The sequence below is a fragment of the Aplidium turbinatum genome, chromosome 3 (genome assembly GCF_918807975.1).
Source record: "Aplidium turbinatum chromosome 3, kaAplTurb1.1, whole genome shotgun sequence".
Lineage (NCBI taxonomy): Eukaryota > Metazoa > Chordata > Ascidiacea > Aplousobranchia > Polyclinidae > Aplidium > Aplidium turbinatum.
In genome coordinates this window covers 27,057,976-27,081,849 of record NC_137474.1, presented here as the reverse complement: position 1 = coordinate 27,081,849, position 23,874 = coordinate 27,057,976, and the positions used below count along the sequence as shown (strand labels likewise).

General features: G+C 38.6%; 1 protein-coding gene across 1 annotated transcript in view; it reads left to right on the top strand.

The window, feature by feature from the left end:
• Positions 1 to 23,874, top strand: part of LOC145766369 (amyloid beta A4 precursor protein-binding family B member 1-interacting protein-like) — a 31,963-nt gene that overhangs the window by 2,886 nt on the left and 5,203 nt on the right. Inside the window, exons 4-13 of the mRNA XM_082578066.1 lie at positions 1,262 to 1,341; positions 4,610 to 4,777; positions 4,879 to 4,956; positions 7,387 to 7,546; positions 8,050 to 8,171; positions 16,993 to 17,061; positions 17,835 to 17,990; positions 20,599 to 20,706; positions 21,109 to 21,207; positions 21,847 to 21,940. Coding sequence (XP_082434192.1) covers positions 1,262 to 1,341; positions 4,610 to 4,777; positions 4,879 to 4,956; positions 7,387 to 7,546; positions 8,050 to 8,171; positions 16,993 to 17,061; positions 17,835 to 17,990; positions 20,599 to 20,706; positions 21,109 to 21,207; positions 21,847 to 21,940 — 1,134 coding nt within the window. The remainder of the gene's footprint in view (positions 1 to 1,261; positions 1,342 to 4,609; positions 4,778 to 4,878; positions 4,957 to 7,386; positions 7,547 to 8,049; positions 8,172 to 16,992; positions 17,062 to 17,834; positions 17,991 to 20,598; positions 20,707 to 21,108; positions 21,208 to 21,846; positions 21,941 to 23,874) is intronic.

The window sequence follows — 23,874 nt, the reverse complement described above, 5'->3', positions numbered from 1 at the left end:
GCTGGCTGAAATCCTGACTAGACGGTAGACGCAACAAAAAATGACTCAATGGAGGGCTGCAATTTTGAACGCTTTTTCAGTGGCATCTTTAAGCTGAATAAAACTGGAATGTCGGCGAAAACTTTTACTGGACGACTTTTCGTAATTTTTTCTATGATGTAATGTAACAAGCAACTCCTGTGTCAGACCAATAAATTCCCGCCTCACAGTTTGTCACGCATTGACACGGTGACGCAATATTACTGCATGAAGTAGATAACAAAGTAGAAATTAAAGCATGAAGTAGATGAGAGTACACTCCAATTGAAATCGGAAAATAATTCAAAATGCAAAATGTTGAGTAATTGAAAAAGGTTGCATTTATTATTGGGAATTGGCAGGGGGTGTAGCTTTCCTCGAATAGAATCATGTAAACGTGTAAATTTGCAGAACGTTAAAACTGGTACTTTACTAAGCGCACTTTTTAAATAAAACTCAAAAAGTTTCAAAAATTGCATTTTTTTAATGAAATTTGAAAATTGATATTCATTTAGGGGGTGGAGCTATCAATCATCGAGATAATTTTATTTCCAAGTATTTTATAGCTGGCATAATTTATAGCGATATTATGAGCAGTTTAAAAATTTTCAAAAAAGATTTTTGAAGGACGCAATGGAAAGATTGTATTTTATTGATTAATAAATCCTATTGTAAACCTAACAAATGTAACAATGACTTATGACAAGTAACAAATAAAACGATCGCAACAACAACAAGGAAAAAACTCGTAGCCACGTGTTGCGTAATCTTCACGTAGCTTGCTTGATGTTACGCGAGTATCATGCTTGTGACAAAAACAATCATTTTCTTCGCAATACTGTATTGGTTCACCTCTTCTTTACGTTGACTTGAAGCGAAAACCAATGATCAAAAAAAGATTTAAACGTCCGTTCAAATTACATTTATTAGCAGTAAGTAATGTAACCTAAACGGGGTGGCTGCCACCCCGCCACAGCGGTTCCGGGGTGGCGTGGCCACCCCGTAACCCCGTAAGTCGGCGCCAGTGACTCTGTGTGTCTTACTGTCTCCGGTGTTCTTCCTACTTTACAAACCTCTTTACAGGTCGATTGCACTGTGGAGTTTATCATGCATTAATGTTGTTGCCATGGCAATACTGTTGAGCAAAAATGGTTTGTCGGAAGAAAAACAAAGTTCCACTGAGAGTAGCGCTTCCTAGGTAACGTATTGTGCAAGGTATATAAATCATTGCGTTTTCTTTCAGGAAATGGATGCAGTGATGAGGCGATGTTTAATGCAGGCTATCGTAGACAATCACCTTCTCATCAAGACAACATCCTTGAGGTAGGAGTGGAGCTATCAAAGTAGATGGAAATACTCAACAGTCAACATTGTAATCATGATCATCACCTTGCTGTCATGTGATCAGTGGCGGCTGGTGAGTTCTAGAAATGGGGGTGCTACGAGCAGGCGAATCCCCGCTGCGTGTTTGCCGAAGACAAATACGTTAGTGGGGTGTCTGGGAGGTCTCCCCCCAAAAAATTGAAAAGCTACATTTGATTTGGTCCATTCTGAGCGTAGTTTCAGCTCTAAATTGTAACAAAAGTTTAAAATAAAACTGGGCTTATTTTGGTGTTTCGCAAATGTGCAATATTTTGAAGGGGACGATCAACTAACAAATGTGAATAACACGTTCTAAATTGTATTTAAGTGAAAACGCTTGTTTTTTTTCATTAGCCTACCTACTCGACAAAAAAATCTCTCGTGGCCTATGTCACTTTACATTTTGGATGTAGATATGTTGCTTATTGCATGACATAACTCAAGCAGTTTTCTCCAAGGATGGAAAGTAGACCTATCCTAAAAAGTATCAGTTTTTCTAGTGCCTCCCTATTTGCGTTCTTATGTTACTGAGACTCTCGTAATACAAATCAGCGAAAATGTAAACTTTTGGTTTATTGCGTAACACTCAAACTTTTTTTCGTAATACTTAAATTTCACAACGTAACACTTGCGTTCCACTTGGGATAGCATCCTGCTGAAATGTGCAGCACAACCTTTTGCTATTCGTTAGTATTGGCAATTTAAGAAAACTTGCGGCTCTTAGACGTCACAATCGAGTGTTTCTTTTATTGTAATCTTGTGCAAAATATCTCCGTAAACACGCAGTCGTATGGTTTCCAAATATTATTTACGCTTATAACAGTCAGCAATTACATTTTGGGCTGAAGAAACGATAAGATATTCGAGAAACTTTTGGTGAAAACTTTTATAGGGGTGCTGCAGCACAGCAGCACACACTAGCGATCCGCCCCTGATTGTGATCATATTGTGATTGCGAAGACAAACATGCAATATTCATGGCCGGAGGGACATACTGCTTGGTTATGATTTACACAACATTTTATGTTGTTTTGTTAGTGGAATAGAAGCAAGGCAGCTTTTCCCACGTTTTGGCATATAGATCTTTGGTAGTAATTTGTTTAAATCCCTGGAGATTGAAGCAAAAGCATTAATATTAAGCGTCATGTTGTAATTCGCCCACGGTAGCGATGAATTTATGTAGATTGCTTGAGTGATGCAGAGTAGAGCTGCCATTGTGCTGATATTCTGATCGACTTTGTCTTTCCAGTGTTTTGTGTCGCGTTCACCTTAGATTCGTTGTGTTGAGCGGAAGTTGCTTTTTTTTCTATTTTAGACTAAAAGTTTTTAAATAGTTTGTGTTTTGACGTTCCCGATATAACGGTTGTGTTATCGCGCGGTCGCCGGTCATGATGACGACTTTGCTTCAACAATCGTTGCTTTGTTTAGCTTCGCAGTGTTAGAATCCATCTTAACGAAAACCGGGTGAAATTATACTTTCCTAGAAACTAGATTGTATTGTATTGCTCCTCACGCTCCCACGTACTATGGTCAATGGCCATGTGGCGTTTGTACTTCCACCATAGCACCACTCTGTGCTGCATAACCAGTTTCCTTGCAAGCATTTGAACGACCGATTGATGCGTTTGTTGTGTTCTTCGAATAGTCACTGGGCGACGTTGGCGTGTATCGCAAACCTATAAATTGTTCTTTTAATTAGCGTGAGCGAGGCTAGAGAACTGCAAAGAAATTAAATGCAAGAAAAAAAATGTACTTTCGGTTGACCATTACTTCAAAGTTTTATTTTATTTAAGCAAGTGTGCGATTCGCAGTAGAAACTACACTTTTACGCCATGCAAGCTGTACTTTTGTGGGAATGTCTTTTAAGTAATGGTTTTTATTTTGTTTTTGCTTCATACAACCAGACACGACCAGACCCATAAAACTTGGTCAATCGTGCCACTACAACTCTATTGCAAACCGAGAAGTGAAGAACGTTTATTAAAACCGGAAATACAACACAAATACACTAAAAACGCTGATAAAGATGTAATCAAATAAAGTGGCAAACAATTCGGAACGTGGCAACATCCCTGGAACGTAATTTGAATGAACGTAGGTGGAGAGTTAACATGCATGTATTATGTAACGTAACTGAAACGAAACCCACGAATTTTTTGTGAAAGGTAAGATCTGTCAATCAACCTTTTGTAGCTGCAGCAGCATCTCTACAGCTGGGCTTTTAACTTTTTACTAAAACAAACATTTCTATCATCATCCAAATTTGTTTTTTTCCTCACTAGTGGGTGTGGTCAATTCTTTTCTTCCAGCGATTACTTTCCTTGTTCTGTCCATCGCTTTGTCTGCCTCATTCTTCACCTGTTCCTTTCATGTTCTTTTTGGACATCCCCGTTTCCTCATCTACCTTCGAAGTCAATGCCTTTCGAAGAAAACTTCCTTCCTCCTTAGTACATGTCCGATTGTCCATATCATCCTACTCCGTTTGTTGTTCAATAGTCTCCTTCATCTCAAGCACATTCATCAGTTCTGTCCTTTTCTCCCTTTTGGTTTTTACTCCTCACATTGCTCTCATCATTTCCCTTTCCGTTCTTGGAATAGCCAGTTCACTCTCTCTTAATATCTCTGTTTTGCTGCCGTACAATATTGCAGGCGCACACAACTCCAATAGACTTTTCCTTTCATTTTTGATGAAAACTTTTTTTGCATATAATATTTTTCCACATTCTCTGAACTTTGCCCAACCCAGCATTGCCCATCTTGTCACAGCTGCTTCGCACCTAACACTTCCATTTATTTGATCAAGCAAATAACAGAACTTGGTCACTGTTTCAGTTCCATAACAGAAACTTGCTTTGCAATCCTCAACTAAATCTTTTTCTTTGTCACATTTTCCACATATAATACAATTTGCCAATCTTGCTGTAGCTCTCCTTGTATTGACGCATCTTGCATATACTGTACCTACTTACTACACAGTACACACCTTGCATTGCATCGAATTTCTCATCACTCTCCACATATTGCCCAATGCGCATGGGTCGACTTTGCTCTGTACAGTTATACCTGCTTCTGCTCCACTCACTATCACTTTCGTTTTTTCTAAATTTACTTGCATTCCCTGACTCAAATGCTTCTTTCAATTTCTCAAACTTTTTTTAGTCCCTCTATACTATCACTGGTTAAGACCAGGTCATCTATGCAGTTATTAACTTGTTATGCTTCACTTTAGGTAAAGGAGGCTTTTCCTCCTCATGAGGTTGAAACAACATACCCCACTCTATGCCATGTCGCGGAAGATCGTAGCATCAGAGGTTGTTCTCTTGGTTCTGACGATGTTGAGCATCAGTTGATCCCTCGCAAGGAGTTCAGTCCCGAGGAGATGAACTTAATCGCCGTGGTGAGCTGTTCTGTGTCGGTTCATGTGATGTTGATTTCGTTGTTAGCTATGTGGCTTTAGTATTAGGAGCCTGATTGTGTTGTGACAGTTTGTGTTATTAGGAAGGGAAAGGTGATCATGATAAAGCAGAGAAGGTGAGAGTTGCTTTGGAAAAGATGAAGGAAGCCAGAGTTCAAAAGGTTTGTTTGCTTTTATGTCAAAATTAAACACAGCTTTCCCAAATATACTCTGTTGTTAAAACGACAACTAATCGTCACTTTCAAAAAGGAGAGATGCAACTTACTCCCGCGGTGTGTTTGCTGTATCATCGTAATGTTTTATCGCTTGACTTTTTCACTTGATATGAACAGAGATACAAAGTAGGCTGGCTCAAACTCTCGAAAAAAAATTTTTTTCTTTTAAATTTTTTGTCAGTTTGTAATATTGACATATTGTTCCTTTTGGTAAATGTATCTCCTATACTAAATTTCTCAAAAAAATATCAACGTTTGACCCTGGTTCACCTGGTTTGAATTTTTTTCAAAATATCGAATTTTCGCTTATCCCTGAAACTGCTCACTCGCTATCTTCTAATGCACTCTAGCATCTTAATGGACACAGTAAGAGGCAGTAACACAAACTTGTAGCAAGCAAAGTGGTTTAATTAGCAACTCCATGAACACTGACACGTGTATTACTCTCAAAATGTCGAATTCTACCACATTTCAGACATGATTTTCTTTGTGCACCGTTCACCGTAGTAAATGTCTACTGCTTTCAGTTTCTTGAATCATTTGACGATGTTTATCGATTTTCACAGGCCAACAAAAAATTTTTTTATATAAAGGCAGGACATGTGAGAGTTATTTTAAGGTATTTCGAGGCCCCTGATTCTGAAAATGCACTAAGTTTTCTCGAATTGGCTCTAGTTTTTGAGTTAGCCAAGATTCCAGCGACCACTTTTGATAACTAAATCTTTAACTACTACAGTAGGTGGTAGAAATGGTTTTGAGAAAAAAGCTTGACCTTGCTCCAAAACATTACTGAAGGTATTGAGGTTACTCTCAGTCATGCCCGTTTTCCTATTGTTTCAAGCAAATTACCACTTGAAACAAGAGAGGGCAAACAAAAAACAGAAATAGCAACGTCCACGCAATGACTGCCTTGCACACTTCATGTAAACATGATGTTCCAACTTCCTTCGAACATGTTCACCGTACAGAAGTATCAATTTTCATGGTGATTCCACGGCTCTCTTTATGCCATGGCACTCTGAACTTCTTAGCCTTGAGCCCAGAAACGGGTTTGAGTGCAATGTTTGCATACTTTAGGAGGAACCCAGAACTTGATCTTGATCACCCAGCTTCATGTCTTGTCAAAGTAATAATAATAATAATGCTTGTTTTTATATAGCGCTGTATCTATCGCAGAATGCGTTGCTCCTCTGCGTTGTCTCATGCAGTAAAATATATCTGGGTTGTTTGTACAGCATCCTACTTGTCAAAGGCATATTTTATTAGCCTATATGCCATTTATTTAGCCTATAGACCAGAAAAAAACTCCTTGCAGCAAAGACTTGGCCTTAGCAAAGGCTTAGAATAAAATTTCATTTGTATAGTCCTATGACTTTCTGGATATTTTTCTTGTGATGTAGGCCTACTGATTCACAACTGTTTTCATTGAATATTTTTGTCTCCCTTATGTTAAACATAGTTCATTTCAACCTTTGCTTGCGTTTTGAACTTTCGTGCAATATGAACCAATTGAACTAGACAAGTGCAATTATGACATCATAATGGTAAACAGGGCTGAAAATAAGTAATTTTCTAATTGAAAGCTTTTGAGTAACGATTTCAAAAATATTTTCATTGTCGAATGTCTCGAAAACTAGAGCCAATTCGAAAAAACTAAGTGCATTTTCGGGATCAGCGGCCCTGAAATACTCTAAAATAACTCTCATCTTTTGTGCCAAAAATTTCTGTTGGTCTATCATGTTATAGATTCACTGACTGCGAAAAGGCTGTAAAATCAACTAAAATGACACTAAAAGCATGCGCTATTAGTGACTCTCAGACTTGGAGTAGGGTGAAGATGTTCCATGTGGAAGTTAACAGAAGAAGTGACGTCAAAATCACGTGGTCAAATTTTGAGAAATCCCCCTCTTCAGATACTGCTAAACCACTTCGAAATTTACTAATTTTTCAGAAAAATTCAGAATTTCTCCTTGGGTGAACCAGGGTCAAAGGTCAAAACCCAACAAAAATTTTTGGTTTGCAAATATCAGTGAGCAAAATGGAACATCATTCCAAACTGACAAAAATTTTAAAGAACATCAAGGAAAATGAGCCACCCTAATACAAAGCTTAATATCTGTTCATGACATTTTGAATTCTTGGAATGAATCTTCTTGAACAAATTATTTTTCTTCAACTTGTCCGACTTATGTACGGAAACAATCGTTCCCCTTACATTACCACCACAAACATGCGGATTGGTGCATGCAGCACTGACATGTATCAAACGCTTACCAGTTGCGTTTGTGTGATGACCGGCGTGCTGGTGATGAGGGTTCTCATCGGCGCAGTGATGTGGAGTCTAGGGCGATGTGTGATTGTTATTGTTGTCGCCAGCTCGTGGTCAAAGTGTTTAACAAAGACGACAGCTCTAAGACGATGATGATTGACGAGAGGATGACGACGAGAACAGTTATGAAGCAGCTAATTGAGAAGAACCACTACGACTTTTCTCCTAACTGGGTCCTTATCGAAGAGATGCCAACATTGTGCTTAGGTACTGTACTCCTCTGTGTCTAATCTCAAGTTACTATTTTGCCAAAATGTTGAATTTTGGCTAGTTTGTCGGAATTATTGGATGTTTTGAACATTTTGTGGTCTTTATTGTTGTTCCGATGAGCCTCACATCTTACAGATATGTTGAAGTGACCTTAGGGATTGTAGATCATAGGGATGCGAAACTTCATCCGCTTTTGGCTTATCCGCAACACTAGAAGGGTTACGTTTTTTTGTAATTTACAAAATATTTTACTTTTTATGGGTTATATAAGAAGAGTGAAGTTGGTTTTAAAGTAATTTAAGGTTTTTAGTTGAAAGCAAGCCAGCAGTAAAGCGTAAAAAAAATGTTAAATTGGCAATTGACCCTTCTAATGTTGAAGGAACAACGGAGTTGCGCGTCCCGTAATGTACCGTCCCTAAAGTGACCTATGCTTCTCTGAAACGGATCAAAACTTATCCGTTTATTATTACAACTAACCTATTGGTGACGCATGATTCTAGAACGGATGTTCGAGGAGCACGAGAAACCATGCGAGATAATGAAGCACTGGACACGTGATTCCGTCAACCAGTTGCGCTTCGTTGAGCGGAAGGACAAGTACGCTTTGTTCAAGAATCCCCAGGTTTGTTGGGAGAGAGTTAGATTGTTGGGGGAGGGTTAGTGACTCATTCCTTCCATAGGTTTGCTTCTTGTCTGGTTTTTATCCGGTTCATCGTCGTCTGATGCAGCTGATTTTGTGCATAATGTTCGATCTTCTACCTTCATAACTTACAAACACAATTTCTATTTTCCCACTAAGTGTTCCTTTTTCTGGGTTCATAACTAAAAAGAGGATTTTCTGACTTTTCTTAGTTTTAAACGTTAGGTGAAGTATTTTTCAACCTTGTAATTTTTGTTCAGACTAAGTTTTGAATGTGAATTTGTAAATACAATCGCAAGATGAGTTGATTACAAATTGGTTGTGGTGTATTGTATGCAACGTTAAATTTTGGACTAGTTTTGAACAGACAAGCTTTAAGTGGTCGCTACTTTGAAATGGCATTTCTGCTTAATATTTAAAAAGGGATTTGTCAACACTTTTTTAACACACCCTCTTACCGGTCTGCTACTATTGGGAGAATCCGTTTCGGAGAATCCTATTCGGAGAAATCCCTATTCGGAGACAGCTTTTTTCGGAGAATTGTAAAATCACAGTGGCATTTATGTAATATGTGTATTGAAAGGAATTAGCTTACAATAGAGAAATGAATGATCATTCAATAGTTGAGGATTCGAATATGTACTAAGTTTGCATACTGGCGGCGACGCAGGATACATGTCAATTTTATGTGAGCAAGCATTTTAATTTAATAGTTCAAAAATAAATTTAATTAACTTTTTATTTTTCGCTAAATTTCAATTCAATTTATTTTTCTTTGTCGGAATGCAAAAAAGACGATATTGTGGAATAAAATACAAAATTCTCTAAATAAACAGTTTAAGGCGTCGTTGGATTTTCAAAAAAATCTCCGAAAAGGGTTGTCTCCGAATCGGGATTTCTCCGAATCGGATTCTCTGAAACGGGCCATTCCACCCTCTTACTGGCATAGGGATATGACATAGCCTAGTAATTGAAAGTCCCATTTTTTCTGAATCCCTGCCTTTTGTAAATGAACATTTTTAAGTTCATATGAATAAAATATTTAATTGAAAAAAATGACTTTTAAAATTACCTAGTTTGCAAGAGAAGACTTTGGTTTTACTTCATCCGTCTGTTTAATGAAGGGTTGCCTAAAGTTTTGTAGCCACGGGCCACACTTCGCTATTTGTGAGTCTTGGCCGGCTGCATTACATGTTTTACTCACTTTTTCCTTGAAATTCGGCCTTAGATTTAACATTGTGTTATATTATAGGGTAGCCAATCACGAAAAGTTATTAGTCATACAGTCAACCTCACTTCATTGGCCCATGTTTAATCGCATCACTCACTTAATCAGACCGTTTTTTGCTAGTCACAAATTTAAGTCGATTTTTCTAATAGGTTTATAATAGTTAATCGATCTTTTCTAAATAGGTTTATAGTAGAGATGTACCGATACCAATATTTTGGCCGATACCGATACCGATATCACTTTTTTAGGCCGATACCGATACTGATACCGATATTTTGGCCGATACTTTGGTGTTACAAAAAGAAGCAATTTTGGTATTTGCAAGGAAATATATCAAATGCTAAGTTTTACCTTATTTGCATAAAACTATTAAAAAAAACTTTGAATTGGCATAATTTATTAAAGATTCAAGAATCCAATCTCAACCGCATTGTTGTGTCATAATAGTAGGTTTTAGTAATGGAAGGCCACCGTAATTGAGGATTGGGGTATAAGGGAAGAAACATTACATCATAATTGAGGTTTCTGAAAAATTAATAAAATGTTTGGGCAAACTCTCCAAATAGGCTATCATAATTGATAATAAGATGTAAAATGTAAAGTTTGGCGCTTGTCGTTTGGTTGAAAAGCTTTTGCCAGGCCAAGACTACCCAGGTAGCAAAAATGCGCAATTCTGCATCGCTCCCACCCCGCCAAACGCTCAAAAAACCTGTGCAACTCGGCTGCCCCCAGCAAGCCGGCTCCACCAGTCGGCAATTCAACTTCCACCCTTAGCCGCAACAAAATCACCAAGCCCAAACAATGTCGCAGCTGAATAAGTAGGCCCAAAAAGAAAGCAATGGGACCACAAATCCTCAAAAAACCAATCAAAATGGTCCCGTTGCGCCCAAGATGACAACCTCATTGCGAAGAAAGGAGCGTCCCCCCCCGGCCACCAGCACAAGGCTGAGCACTCACCAGCACAGCGAGCTGCCGCAACCCGCCAACCACAACGGTGCAGCTTCCACACTAGCCATTTTCTACACAAAACGGCTGCCGAGAAACATATAGTTGGTTAGGTTGTCTAAATGGCTAGTGTGGAAGCTACACCGTTATGGCCAGCGAATCGCAACAGCCCGCTGCACCAGTAAGCGCCCAGCCCCGTGCCGACAGCAGGGAAGGACACTTCCCCCCACAATGAGGCCGCCATCCCAGGCGCAACAAGACCACTTATTGATTAGTTCAGTGAGGATTCGCAGTCCCACCCCGAGCCCGCCCAATCCGCCACGATATTGTTCAAGCCTGGTGAGTCCACCACAACGAAAGGCGGAAACCAAACCACAAACTGACAGAACCAGCCCACCAAAAATAACCAAGCCACACGGGTCCCTCAAACGTCCAGCAATGCAAAAACGATGCAAAACTACACATTCCCGCCACCTGGGTACTGGGTAGTCTTGGCCTGGTTTTATCCTCTGCTGAGAGTAAAAAAGAAACACAAATGAAAAACATTGGAGAAATTGAGTCTCCTTCACAACTTAAGAATCGAACAACACAAAACTGCTGAAACAAAACGTTTTGTTTGAGTGAAAGAATCACTGTAAGCAAACAATGCCAAAAGGTGCGCCCATGAAGTCATGGGAGTGTGAGGTATCAAAAAGTTGAACAGGTTGTTATTTTTCTACTTCAATGTGACGACATTGACGTTAGTGACTACTTTAAAAAATCTATATCTTTGCTTCTGCAGAAAATCCGCAGAAAACGCCTTTTTTTACACGTTTAGTATCGGCCACAGTATCGGCCAAATTTTGCCGATACCGATGCCGATACCGATACTAAAAAAATGGCCGATATCACCGATACCGATGCCGATACCGATATATCGGTACATCTCTAGTTTATAGTTAGCGTTTTTTGATTTTTGTACGTGTGTTTAGTGAGATTACACGTCAAGAGAGAGTTGATGTTGGACATTGTGCTATATTTTCGCAAAGGTATTAGTGACAAGGTTGCCAGATACTTTTTATATTTCCACTCCAATTGCATCTAAACAGTAGCCCAATCCATTTACAAGTTGAAACAAGCTCAACAGTAGCCTAAATTTGAAATTTTGCACAAACTAAGATCAAAACCGAAATTTTTAGCTAGAAGTGTATTTGTTTTGTAAAATGAAACCAAACCAAATCAACCGTCACACAACCCGCGACTGCTTTATCTTGTGCGGATTAAGGATCACAGAGATACGCAGGACAGAAGTTTAAGCTGCTTTAGAAGGAGGAGGAATGATAGCAAAAGGATTCCGTTATAACAAGCACGTAGTGAAATTTGTTCTCCCCACTTAAGCGGGGCTGATCTTATCTGCAACTCCAACTGCTTAACAAATTATGTATGATCATTACGTCAAATAAAACGTTTACAAACTAAAAGTCAAGCACGTAGGCTTGTCTGCGTTATTTTGACTCCTTAGTCTTGCAGGCTAAGATGAAATGCGGTGATGGTCTCTGAGATTGGCAAAGCTGGACCTAGTGAGAAATGATCAGAAAACGTATGCAAGTCGGAGAACTGAAAAGTAAGCTGAAAAGGATGTGTCTTAAATGGTTAGATCACGTGATAAGAAGAGACGAAGATTAATCGGCAGAAGAATGATACAATTGGATTTGTTAAAAGAAAGCGAGGAAGACCTAAAAGAAGATAGAAAGACTGTGTGACAGAAGATAGAAGTTGGAGAAGGAGGAAGATGTTGTTGACAGAGTGATGTGGAGGACTGCAATCTGCACCTGCGACCCCACTTGAAGTGGAAATAAAGCCAGAAGAAGAAGTCTTGCAGCCAGGCTAAAAAATACCACTATACTCTATTAGGCTACAAGTTTTGAAGTTTATATCGCTTCAGCTACAAAAATTCTCAAAAGTCCGAAAAATCTGTCCACAACAACTAAGTTTTCTTCATTATACGATATAATTTGAATAGCCTACATTATGAGCCCAAAACAGAGGTAGCAAGTATTGTTCCAGCGGCGCACTTTGGGCATCCTTTGTTTAATGCATCATTTTCGTTTGGAACTCCTTTTATTTTAAAGTTTCGAAAGTTAAAGCGAACTTGTAGATGGTATGGTTTAAATTGGAACCTATGGCGGATTCACTTCCATTTGTTGCTCACTCTTCATAATAAGCTCTTGTTTGTTTCCGTGCAAAAGCTATTGGTTGCATTAGCTTTATAGAGTTTATAGGTTGTACATTTTGTTTCTGTGCGCACACACAGACCATCGGAACATTAGTGAACTTGAGAAATACTTTACATAAATTATGCTCACCAGCGTTCAGTTACTAATTATTTTTCAAGGTTTTGTGGCTTATGGTTGCTGGACAACATAGTTGTGCAGTGAGTCTCTTTAATTCGTGTTTAGTTGGATTCTTTGCCGCAAAATTTCAAACTAAAAGTTGCAACGTTTGGTTGAAGTTTCTTTCGGTACCAGGAATGGATCAAAAATAGAACTAAATTCATCTTCAGGAAAATAGCATACCCGCGAAACGATCGTTTGTTGGTAGGCTATTTGACATAAATCAATATTGGTCTCCTAATAGATAAAACTTATGTAGTATAGGCTTACTGATAAGTATGAAAAATATTAGAGCTAGAGATGTACCGATACCAATATTTTGGCCGATACCGATATCACTTTTTTAGGCCGATAAGCAATTTTGGTATTTGCAAGTAATTATACCAAATGCTAAGTTTTACCTTATTTGCCCTAAATAGGCTGCCCCACCCCAAAATAAGGTAAAACTTAAAGCACAAGATCTTGTGCTAAAACACAAGCCGTGGCATCACCGCGACTGACACAGTGACAAATTAGTCTAAAACCAAAAAATCCCCTAAATTCAAAATTAGTTGTGTTCAAGTTTGGCGCTTACAGTAAATAAATTCCAAAATACGCCACAAAACCAACCAACTTTGGAAATATATAGAGGAGCAAGGGGAACTTCAAATGGGCAACATTAGGTGCCCAAAGGAGAATTATTACATCATTATGAGTGACAATGGACGGATTTGAAAGTCCTTGGCACTTGAAGATTCAAGAATCCAATCTCAACCGCATTGTTGTGTCATAATAGTAGGTTTTAGTAATGAAAGGCTACCGTGATTGAGGACTGGAGTATAAGGGAAGAAACATTACATCATAATTGGGGTTTCTGAAAAATTAATAAAGGGTTTGCGCAAACTCTCCAAATAGGCTATCATAATTGATAATAAGATGTAAAATGTAAACCAAGTCATTTGTGTAGTCGTACAAAAACTATTCAACAAGTAATGTGCAACCTAAGGGCGGTAGGCACTTTAACCTACTGACATAGGCGCCGACTCCGGAGGGGCGGCGCCCCCCGTGAATTTAGCTCGGGGTGGCTGCCCCACCGCAAATTATTTAAAAAAAAATCCTAAATCAAATGTTTCTAAGTTCAGATTTGCGTTAGTTTGACCTTCATTGCGGATCGTTCTCAATTAGAAGATCTACTTGTTGCAACAAGAGCGCTGCTCCTAAGATAACAAAAGAAACAGAAATACGGTAGCTGTTAAACGCCAGGATGGTGCCGTTGAAGCATAGTAACAATGATTGAAAAACGTTTTTCTTGATTTCTTTCGCTTTGTTTTTTCTTGGGAGTGTCAATAACGAGGTGCTGTTTGCTCAGTTTAGTATCTACGCGTATTAAGAGCTAAAGTTCAAAGTGACCAGCATATAATTCGAAGTAGCCTACAGGCCTCGAAATTCGTTTTAGTTGACGGCGGACAAATGTATCCGGTCTGAGCAGCTATCTCGGCGGACAATCAAGTCTCACGGCGGACACATCGTCATGCTTAATCACTTTATCTTGATAATAATTCTTCGCCATTTCAGAACTATAACTACGGTTTTAGAAGGCTTTTTAAAAATTCAGTAAAGTCACTCTGAAAGGCTTTCATCAGACCAACGACTTGCGCTTGAAGAGTCAAAGCGCCGTGTAGCTGGTCAATACGTCACATAACTGATTAACTTCCACCGAACGAGCTCGTGTGGCTTCTTGCGTCACAATGCTCTGGGCAGGAGTCGGAAAATTCTTACACCAATGCTACTATTTTCTGCTGTGCAAAGTTTCACAGTTTTTTTTCTTTAGGTTTATTTTTGCGTGTCATGTGAGCGAAAGTGAATTTTCCTTGGGTCTTTTCTTTCTTACTTTAATACCAAAACTTAACAAATTGTGTTGCATCTTGCTGTAATAGCCTACTCGTATAATCTAATTTAGTAACCAACCTTGCCGTAATATTACTCGGAGATCAAAGCCAGACATTGTGACGTAAGACTTGAACTAAATTGTGCGTGATTAGTGTAGAAATACCTGTACTCCTATCGATTCTTAGCGAAGAATTCACCTTTGTTACGCTGATTCAATGTCATCAATCGTTGAAGCAACGTAAAAATCGAAAGTTTTCCTCCTTGCATGGAAGCTAAGGGATACAGTATTCACATTTTTGTAGATGCGCGCTGGAAAATATATCATCACAACAATTGTTCGTGCTATGCAATGACGATTTGTATCGCTAGTTCCTGTGTTATTTCTCGGCGGACAAATATGACCGATCTAGATGGTACTTCCCGCGGACATCACATGCTGTGACGGCGGACATGTCCGCCGTGAATTTCGAGGTGTGAGCCTACATTATAAAGCTTGGCGATATACAATGGCAGATAGACGCAAACAAACATCAATGCTGACAAACAAACATCAGCATTTTGAATGTAAGCAATCAGTCGGCTAGAAAGTTTGCCCCCCCGGCAATTTTCAAAACCCGGCGCCTATGCATACTAATTTCCCATTGAACCACGAACCATCAACCAATCAGAAGCTACGCTGTTCATGACGTCATCAAGGTTGTGTTTCTCGGAACAAAGGAAAAATGCAACTTCCCACCACTGCTATTGCTCTTGTTTGTTGTGTAATTACCAAAAAAAGTTTAAAGTAATAATCAACTCTCTGACTGAATGCTGAAATGGTCACAATTGGACGGACAACCTAACATCTGATGGTTCGGGTTCGTTCAATTGGATATCAGTATGTCAAAGGTCCTACCCCTAAGGGCGCTTGTCGTTTGGTTGAGAAGCTTTTGTCAGGCCAAGACTACCCAGGTAGCAAAAATGTATAATTTTGCATCGTATTTACGTTGCTAAACGTTTAAAAAAAACTGTAACTTGGTTGTTTTTAGTAAGCTGGTTCTATTAGTTTGTGATTTATTTTCAACCTTTCGTTGTAATAAACTCATCAAGCTTAAACAATGTCAGAGTAAGTAGGCTGCGCAACGAACTCCCACAGCCACAGTTATCACCACTTGCTGCTGACAAGTCAAAGAACATCTATGTCTTTTGATGTTGCCTATTTGCGTTACACTTTTGTGTTTTTTTTACAGTGATACTTGCTCTTCGCTATTTCTGTTACGTTTAGATGATGTCACGTCATTATGCCGATTTGAGATATAATAATTTAATTCATGACGTTGTGTGGATAAAAATTTTTACAAGTTTCATACTCTGCACACAGTAAAAAAGAAACACAAATGATAAATATTGGAAAAATTGAGTCTCCTTACACAACTTAAGAATCGAACAACGCAAAACTGCTGAAACAAAACGTTTTGTTTAAGTGAAAGAATCACTGTAAGCAACCAATGTTAAAACGTGCGCGCAAGAAGTCATGGGAGTGTGAGGTATCAAAAATTTGAACGGGTTGTTATTTTTCTACATTAATGTGACGTTAATTACTACTTTAAAAAATTTATATCTTTGCTTCTGTAGAAAATCCGCAGCAAACGCCTTTTTTTATGTGTTTAGTATCGGCCAAATTTTGCCGATACCGATACTCAAAAAATGGTCGATATCACCGATACCGATATATCGGTACATCTCTAATTAGAGCTTTGCAAAAGTTGTCTGCACCATGTACAGTGTTAACAGGTGACGATGAGTTGCTCCAATAGTTACATTGTTATTTCATGTTTTTACGTTTACCCACAGACTTTCTAGGTTTGGTAAACTTTTGATCAAATTGTCTGTAAATTGAATATTCCAGCGTTTCTTAATATACAAACCTACTTTACTAGCCTTGGTTAAACTGTCAGAGTGGATACATACATTTCCGCTAGTTCTAATATTGTTGTAAACTTGTTCTTTAGTCAGTTTCGTAGAAGCCAAAGTTCAATTCGGCCTGCCATATTATTCAAAGGTTTGTGATAGGTTTGAGCCATTCGAAAATACTTTCATCCAGGATTCAATGCGTTAAACAGCCAGAGCTTAGTTGAGATCACCACAAGAAGAAACAAATAAGCTTCTCAGGCCTGGTTCGGAAGCGCCCACCGCTCTCTCTCATGCACAGTAACATAAAACCCACTATAAGTTCTTTGTAAAATATATATTTATAACGGAAGTGTTTTTAAAATGGCAGACTTTTTTGGATGTACTATAAATAGTTTTAGCGTGTCGTGAGCTAATAAAGTTTTGAGAACGACTGATTTAACATTTGGCTCGCACATTGTTTGGCTGCATTCAGTTAACGACTTGTTTGTTTCAGCACTACCTCCTGACGTCATCTGACCAGATGGATCTGATGCAGGAGCAGCAGAAGCAGACCATCATTAAGGTAAAGAGGATGGCTGCGTTTTGGATGTTTTGTTTTGAAGAGGAGGATGTTTTGTTTTCCATGACTGGATGGAATGTTGATCACTTGGTCGTTGCTTTTAGTCGATGATGATACATAATTAATACAAAATTTAGCTAAGTGAAAAATCCCCACTCTAAATGGCTTAGAATTTTTCAGCGAGTTTTCGACAACGCTATTTAATTCCTCAACAAATGAGAGTAAAATCAAGCCAGTGTTTCCATTTTTTTTTTCAGTGCCGTTGGGATGAGATAAATCAAATAGAATTGATTACCTGTATTTCAATTGCAAAACTTTTGTTTTTCGTTTTAGGAATTTTTTTCTAGATAGAATAACTTTTTGTGTTGATTTTCCAGCATTATCCACCAAGGGACAGATCTGTCGCTTCAAGATAATTTTGAAATTAAGCAGTTGTCATGTTTCTTAACAAATATCTTTGGACGTAAGGTGTTGTTGGACAGAATTACTTATTTTTGTACATGCTTCACAAAGATTCACAAATTAACCTTTCACAGTGGTGAATGATCCTGATTAAACGTGGCTGTGAGAATTTAATATAAGCCTACTATGTCAGAAACTGAGGGTGTCCACTGTCCATTTATTTCTATCTTTAGAGTACAAAATGTTCTACTGCAATAGGTTTATGAGTTAGGCAATTTTAATATAAAGATCCCAATACTGATTTCCCACTCAAAGCATCGTATTTTACTTCTCTACATTAATGTGAAATGCCATTGGTATGTTGTCGACCACAGGAGTTCTTCTCCGACAAAGGGGCTAGCCCGGGAGTGCCAGAAGTTGAGGGTTATCTTCAAATCAAGAACGGAAAGTCGTGGTCAAAGAAATACTGTGTCCTCCGTTCATCCGGAATCTACATCAGCAAGAGCGGTGAACCGAAGAAAGGGAAGAAGGTGCTTTGTGGATATTACGTCACTACACATGCTAGTTACAAGCGTGCATTATGATTTACGTACAACCATGGCTATCTGGAAGTGCGGCCTGCTTTGTCACATTTTGCAGATTTTGAGTGCTGTTACTATCTGACTGAAATGTTATGTGATTTTTTACTTTTTTCTGACTCGTAATGATATAAAAGCTTTTTGTTGCCTTGACGAAGCAGTACAAAGTGAGAAAGTAAGTTGAAAAACTTTAAATCAGACTCTTAGCAAACGGCTAACAACATAACTGAAATTTTCTGACTCAAACTGTTTTTGTTTTTCAATGCCTGTTGAAGTAAAAATCCAATTTGTGTCACTCGGGGAATTAGATGACATTAAAATGCAATTTTTAGAAAATTCCGGTGAGACAGTTACCAAAAGTCAGCAAAGTGTAACAAGTAAGGCCGTAGCTCAATCATGGGTCCCACTCGGCATAAAATCATAAAAAATCATAAAATTTATCATATTTTGAAACAACCATAAAATAGTCATAAAATTTTACCTCAGTCATAAAAAATCATAAAAATTGCAGCTCATTTGATTTGGTGATTTAAAAAAGTTAATTTTTAGTTATTTTTCCTGTGTATCATGATAAACGCCGTGTTGTTGCTTGGTTTCGTTTAGAGATGTACCGATATATCGGTATCGGTGATATCGGCCATTTTTTGAATATCGGTATCGGCAAAATTCGGCCGATACTAAACATGTAAATAAAAGGCGTTTGCTGCGGATTTTTATGCAGAAGAAAAGATATAGATTTTTTAAAGTAGTAACTAACGTCACATTAATGTAGAAAAATAACAACCTATTCAAATTTTTGATACCTCACACTCCCATGACTTCATGCGCGCACCTTTTGGCATTGTTTGCTTACAGTGATTTTTTCACTCAAACAAAACGTTTTGTTTCAGCAGTTTTGCGTTGTTCGATTCTCAAGTTGTGAAGGAGACTCAATTTTTCCAATATTTATCATTTGTAGTAGTAATAATTTTTATTGTTTATCATTTGTGTTTCTTTTTTACTCTCAGCAGAGGATAAAACAAGGCCAAGACTACCCAGATAGCAAAAATGTATAATTTTGCATCGTTTTTACGTTGCTAAACGTTTAAAAAACCCATGTAACTTGGTTGTTTTTAGTAAGCTGGTTCTATCAGTTTTTGATTTAATTTCCACATTTCCTGGTAATAAACTCACCAAGCTTAAACAATGTCATGGCAGAGTAAAAAAAAGGTAAAGGTGGGTCCCATACTTGATTCAAGCTTTGGGGGATGAGAAGATAAGGTTCTCATTGTACTAAGCCTTCGGCACTAACCATAACGCTGTAGCTTCCACGCTAGCCATTTAGACCATCCAATCAACTATATGTTTCTCGGCAGCCGTTTTGTAGCAAGAATTGACATCGACAAGAATTGAAATGGCTAGTGTGGACTGTGGAAGCTACACCATTGTAGTTAGCGAATTGCAACTGCTCGCTGTACTAGTGAGTGCTCAACCTTGTGCTGATAGCCGGGAAGAACGCTCCTTTCTTCACGATGATGTTGTCATATTAGGCGCAACAAGACCATTTTGAATAGTTTAGTGAGGATTCGTAGTCCCATTGCTTTCATTTTGAGTCTACTTATTCTGCCATGACATTGTTTAAGCTTGGTGAGTTTATTACCAGGAAAGGTGGAAATTAACTCACAAACTGATAGAACCAGATTACTAAAAACAACCAAGTTACACGGGTTTTTTAAACGTTTAGCAACGTAAAAACGATGCAAAATTATACATTTTTGCTACCTGGGTAGTCTTGGCCTGGCAAAAGCTTTTCAACCAAACGACAAGCGCCCTTAGGTTGCACATTACTTGTCGAATAGTTTTTGTACGACTACACAAATGACTTGGTTTACATTTTACATCTTATTATCAATTATGATAGCTTATTTGGAGAGTTTGCCCAAACACTTTATTAATTTTTCAGAAACCCAAATTATGATGTAATGTTTCATCCCTTATACCCCAGTCCTCAATTACGGTGGACGTTTATTACTAAAACCTTTGATATAATTCTTTGCAAATACCAAAATTGCTTCTTTTTGTAACACCAAAGTATCGACCAAAATATCGGTATCGGCCTAAAAAAGTGATATCGGTATCGGCCAAAATATTGGTATCGGTACATCTCTAGTTTCGTTTGCTTATGGTATATTAGTTAATAATCAAAATTGCTTGAAATCCCTCCCTTAAGTCGCTGGTATCTCGTCGGTAGTGTGGATTTATTCCAAACTTTTTTGGCAAATGTAACTTCAGTTAAGCAATATAATGTGGCCGGTGCAAAAGCATAAAAATAGCATAAAATAAGCAAAAAGATCATAAAAAAAAGCATAAAAAGGGCCAATTTTTGTCATAAAATCATAACAAAAATTAAGATTTGTGGAGTGGGACACCTGCTCAATGTAGCCATGGTACGTTGGTACAACCCTGTAATTTATTCAAGCCAGAAAGTTAATACTTTTTGTTAGTTTTACTGAAAAATTATTCTGTTTCTCTTTGTGGCTACTGTTTACGTAACTAATATGACGCCATGGTTTGTTTGCAGCTATCCGACTTGACGTGTTTGGTGATGTTCGAGCAGACCCTCCTCTACGTGGGGAGAGGGTGGAGGAAGAGGTTCAAGTCCCCCTGCGAGCATGGATTCGCCATCAAGGTTTGTTTCAGACCATGGCAATTTCAAACTTGAACTTCAACGACTGGAACTATTGCCATTGTCGCACTAATATGTACAGTGTACACTTAGTGTACAGTGTGGTATTACGCATTGTGGTTTAATGCTTTTATGTGCTTCAAACTTGGCACAAATATAAGTATTTATGGCAGAAGAAAATATCCTCCTTTTCTCAGCTGTTTGATCGCTTCTATGTCTGCATGATTAGTGACTGGTTATTCAGTGATCACTTATATTTTTAGTGGTATCTACTTTGCAATGTTCTGGAAGCATTCGGATATGAGCCACCCTGGCAGTGGTGGCAATGACGTCAGGCGCGACATAGCACGGTTGTTTGAACCGTGCTTATTAGGTTCGCTGTTGAAATGTTTGTACAATTTACAGCATCCGGCCATTCAGGTGAAGTCGAAGCACATTCGCTACCTCGCCTGTGAAGATTTCAAGTCATTGATGCGATGGACCGTTGGAGTCAGGCTCGCCCAGGTACGAATAAGACCAAAACATTGCCAGCTTGGTGGGTTACCATAGCAACGACAAACGATTATGCCGAGAACTTGGGTAGACGCTTTCACGTAGGACGATTTTCCGTGCGAACCAGCTGTAATGTTAAGCGCGAACCGGTAAGAAAGGTAAGACATTTCCCCTTATGAACTCATCTGATTGCAGTCATTAAAATCCTTCTTGCATTCAGTTCTCACAGAAGAAAAGGGAGCAATGTTAGGGATGGGAATTGAAACCACGTCATCGAAATGACTACTTCCCTAACCCTCAAACCGCTATGCCACGCTGCCGATAGCGAAACGTTCACTTGATTCACTTTCTATCAAAATTGTTTGGAAAAGAACGTTCACAATATCACTTTCTGATTCGCAAGGAAAGCTGCCCTACGTCTACCGAGGAATTGACGCTTCTTCGCACGACCAGTGGTGAACAATCGTGCGTCAGGTTATGCCCCATGCATGGTTGGACCGAGGATGATCGCTGTCCATTCGGTAGCAGTTATCAAAGCTGCACTAGGAAACAACAGCACTCATTGCGGCCAAGGTGTCTGGGACGTGCCCACCACCACAACACATGGTGGACGCCACGTAATCATCTAACTGCGGTAGCATTGTTACGCAGCATGGAGCCGCGTTGCTGGAGAACTACGAGATGACCAACGAAGAGGTGAAGTCAACATCAACCCTCTCCTTAGCAATGCGCCATGAACAAGCAGGTACCACCAGCTCACTAAATAATAATTTGCTAGTTCTGCTCTATCTCTACGATTTAACGTCTCCTGTTACAATACAGTGTTACAATGTTCTCTAATACGTCTCCAGGTATTGCGATTGGTATTTGTATTGTATTGCAAAGGTCGCAATAAGTGGAACGGAAGCGGAAATCACGAGAAAAATTGACCCATGTGGTGTATGTGGAAGAAGAGTGATGGCAAATACTGTTATATGTACGAAATGCAGGAAGTGGGTGCATAGAAGATGTGCAGAGATGAAGAGAGTGACATGCAGATCCGGAGATGGTTTTGAATGTGAAAGATGCAAGAAGATTGAAGAAGGAATGGTTGGTCCTGTTGAAAAGCTGAATGACAAAGTTGAATCAGTGAATGCCTTTTGGTCTAGGACAGTGCTACTCAAACGCCGGTACGCGTACCGGTGCCGGTACGCGAGCACTTGGCTGCTGGTACGCGGTCAGTTAGGAGAAGTTGTAAATTGAGTAATTTGTTTTATATTGATCAGAACGTCTATATAATAATTTTTTACACGAATTAAGCAGTTGGCTCCAGAATGTGCTTCAACGCATTGCTATATTCATAGGGAAAGTCTTGCAACCAAGAAATTGTCAACGAAGTTAAATGATGTGCTTTGCGAGGTCGTAAAAATTGTTAATTATATCAAAGGAAGTGCAGTTAATTCAAGACTATTTGCCCTTTTATGCGACGATATGCAAGCAGATCACAAGCAACTATTATTTCATTCTAGTGTGCGTTGGCTGTCGAGGGGAAAAGTTTTATCACGCGTCTATATGAGCTCCGAAACCAACTGGCAGTATTTTTGCGTGACAGAAAGCTAGATTGGGCGAAGCTATTTCTAGATGAACAATGGCTTGCTTTGCTAGCTTACATAACTGACATTTTCGTTATTATGAATGGCCTTTTAACACTTCAATGCAAGGAAAAAATGCTTCACTTTTTGCAACAGCAAATAAAATTGACGGCATGCAACGAAAGCTAAAAGCATGGAAGATTGGAGTCTCGAACAATTGTTACGATATGCTTCCTAAGTTAGCTACTGTTATTGACGATGCTGGAGACAATTTGGACGTAAAGGTGTTCAAGATACTGCCACAGAACATTTGTCAAATTTGGTGGAACGTATTCAACATTATTTTCCAGAACAAAAAGATCCACGAAGAGGAAATGAATGGATTCGAAACCCATTTGCACCAACTGTAAACGTAGAAGAGTTAAATATAAGTGTCGATTTAAAAGATAAATTGTTGGATCTATCTGCTGATGAAGGCTTGCGAAAATCTTTTGAATCAAACTCCCTTGCAAGCTTCTGCGTCAAAATAAAAGCAGAATATCCGAGACTGTGTACCATGGCTATTAAAACACTGCTTCCATTCCCTTCTACATATCTATGTGAAGCCGGCTTTTCTACCATGAGCTGTTTTAAAGACGTACTAAAGGACATTTTCAAACGGGAATTAAGCATTAAAATGCGTAAACTGAACATTCAAGAATACATTTCAAAAAAAATTACCGAAAAAATTTTGTTTTCAATGGCGCTGGTAAGGCCCAAAGTCCAATGTTTCATTTATTTTCATTTTTTTTTTCAAAATGACCAAAAAGTGCAAACACAGCTCGAGAATACGTCATAAAAGACAGCAATAACAAAAGCCACGTTACAACATCTGATGTTTTAACATCAGATCTGAGGTTTTGAGCAAACTGTCTGATGTTTTGACGTTGAAATCTGATGTTTTGATGTACATACATACATAGTAGGGTGTTTCATTTTTTCACCATTTTTGAAATTCAAAATGCCTGGGGTCGCATCTGGTGGTATTTGGGGTAAAAAGTTTACACCCCAATTTTATCCTTTAACTGTAGGACATAAATATCCTTAAATGTCCTACAGCCTACAGTTA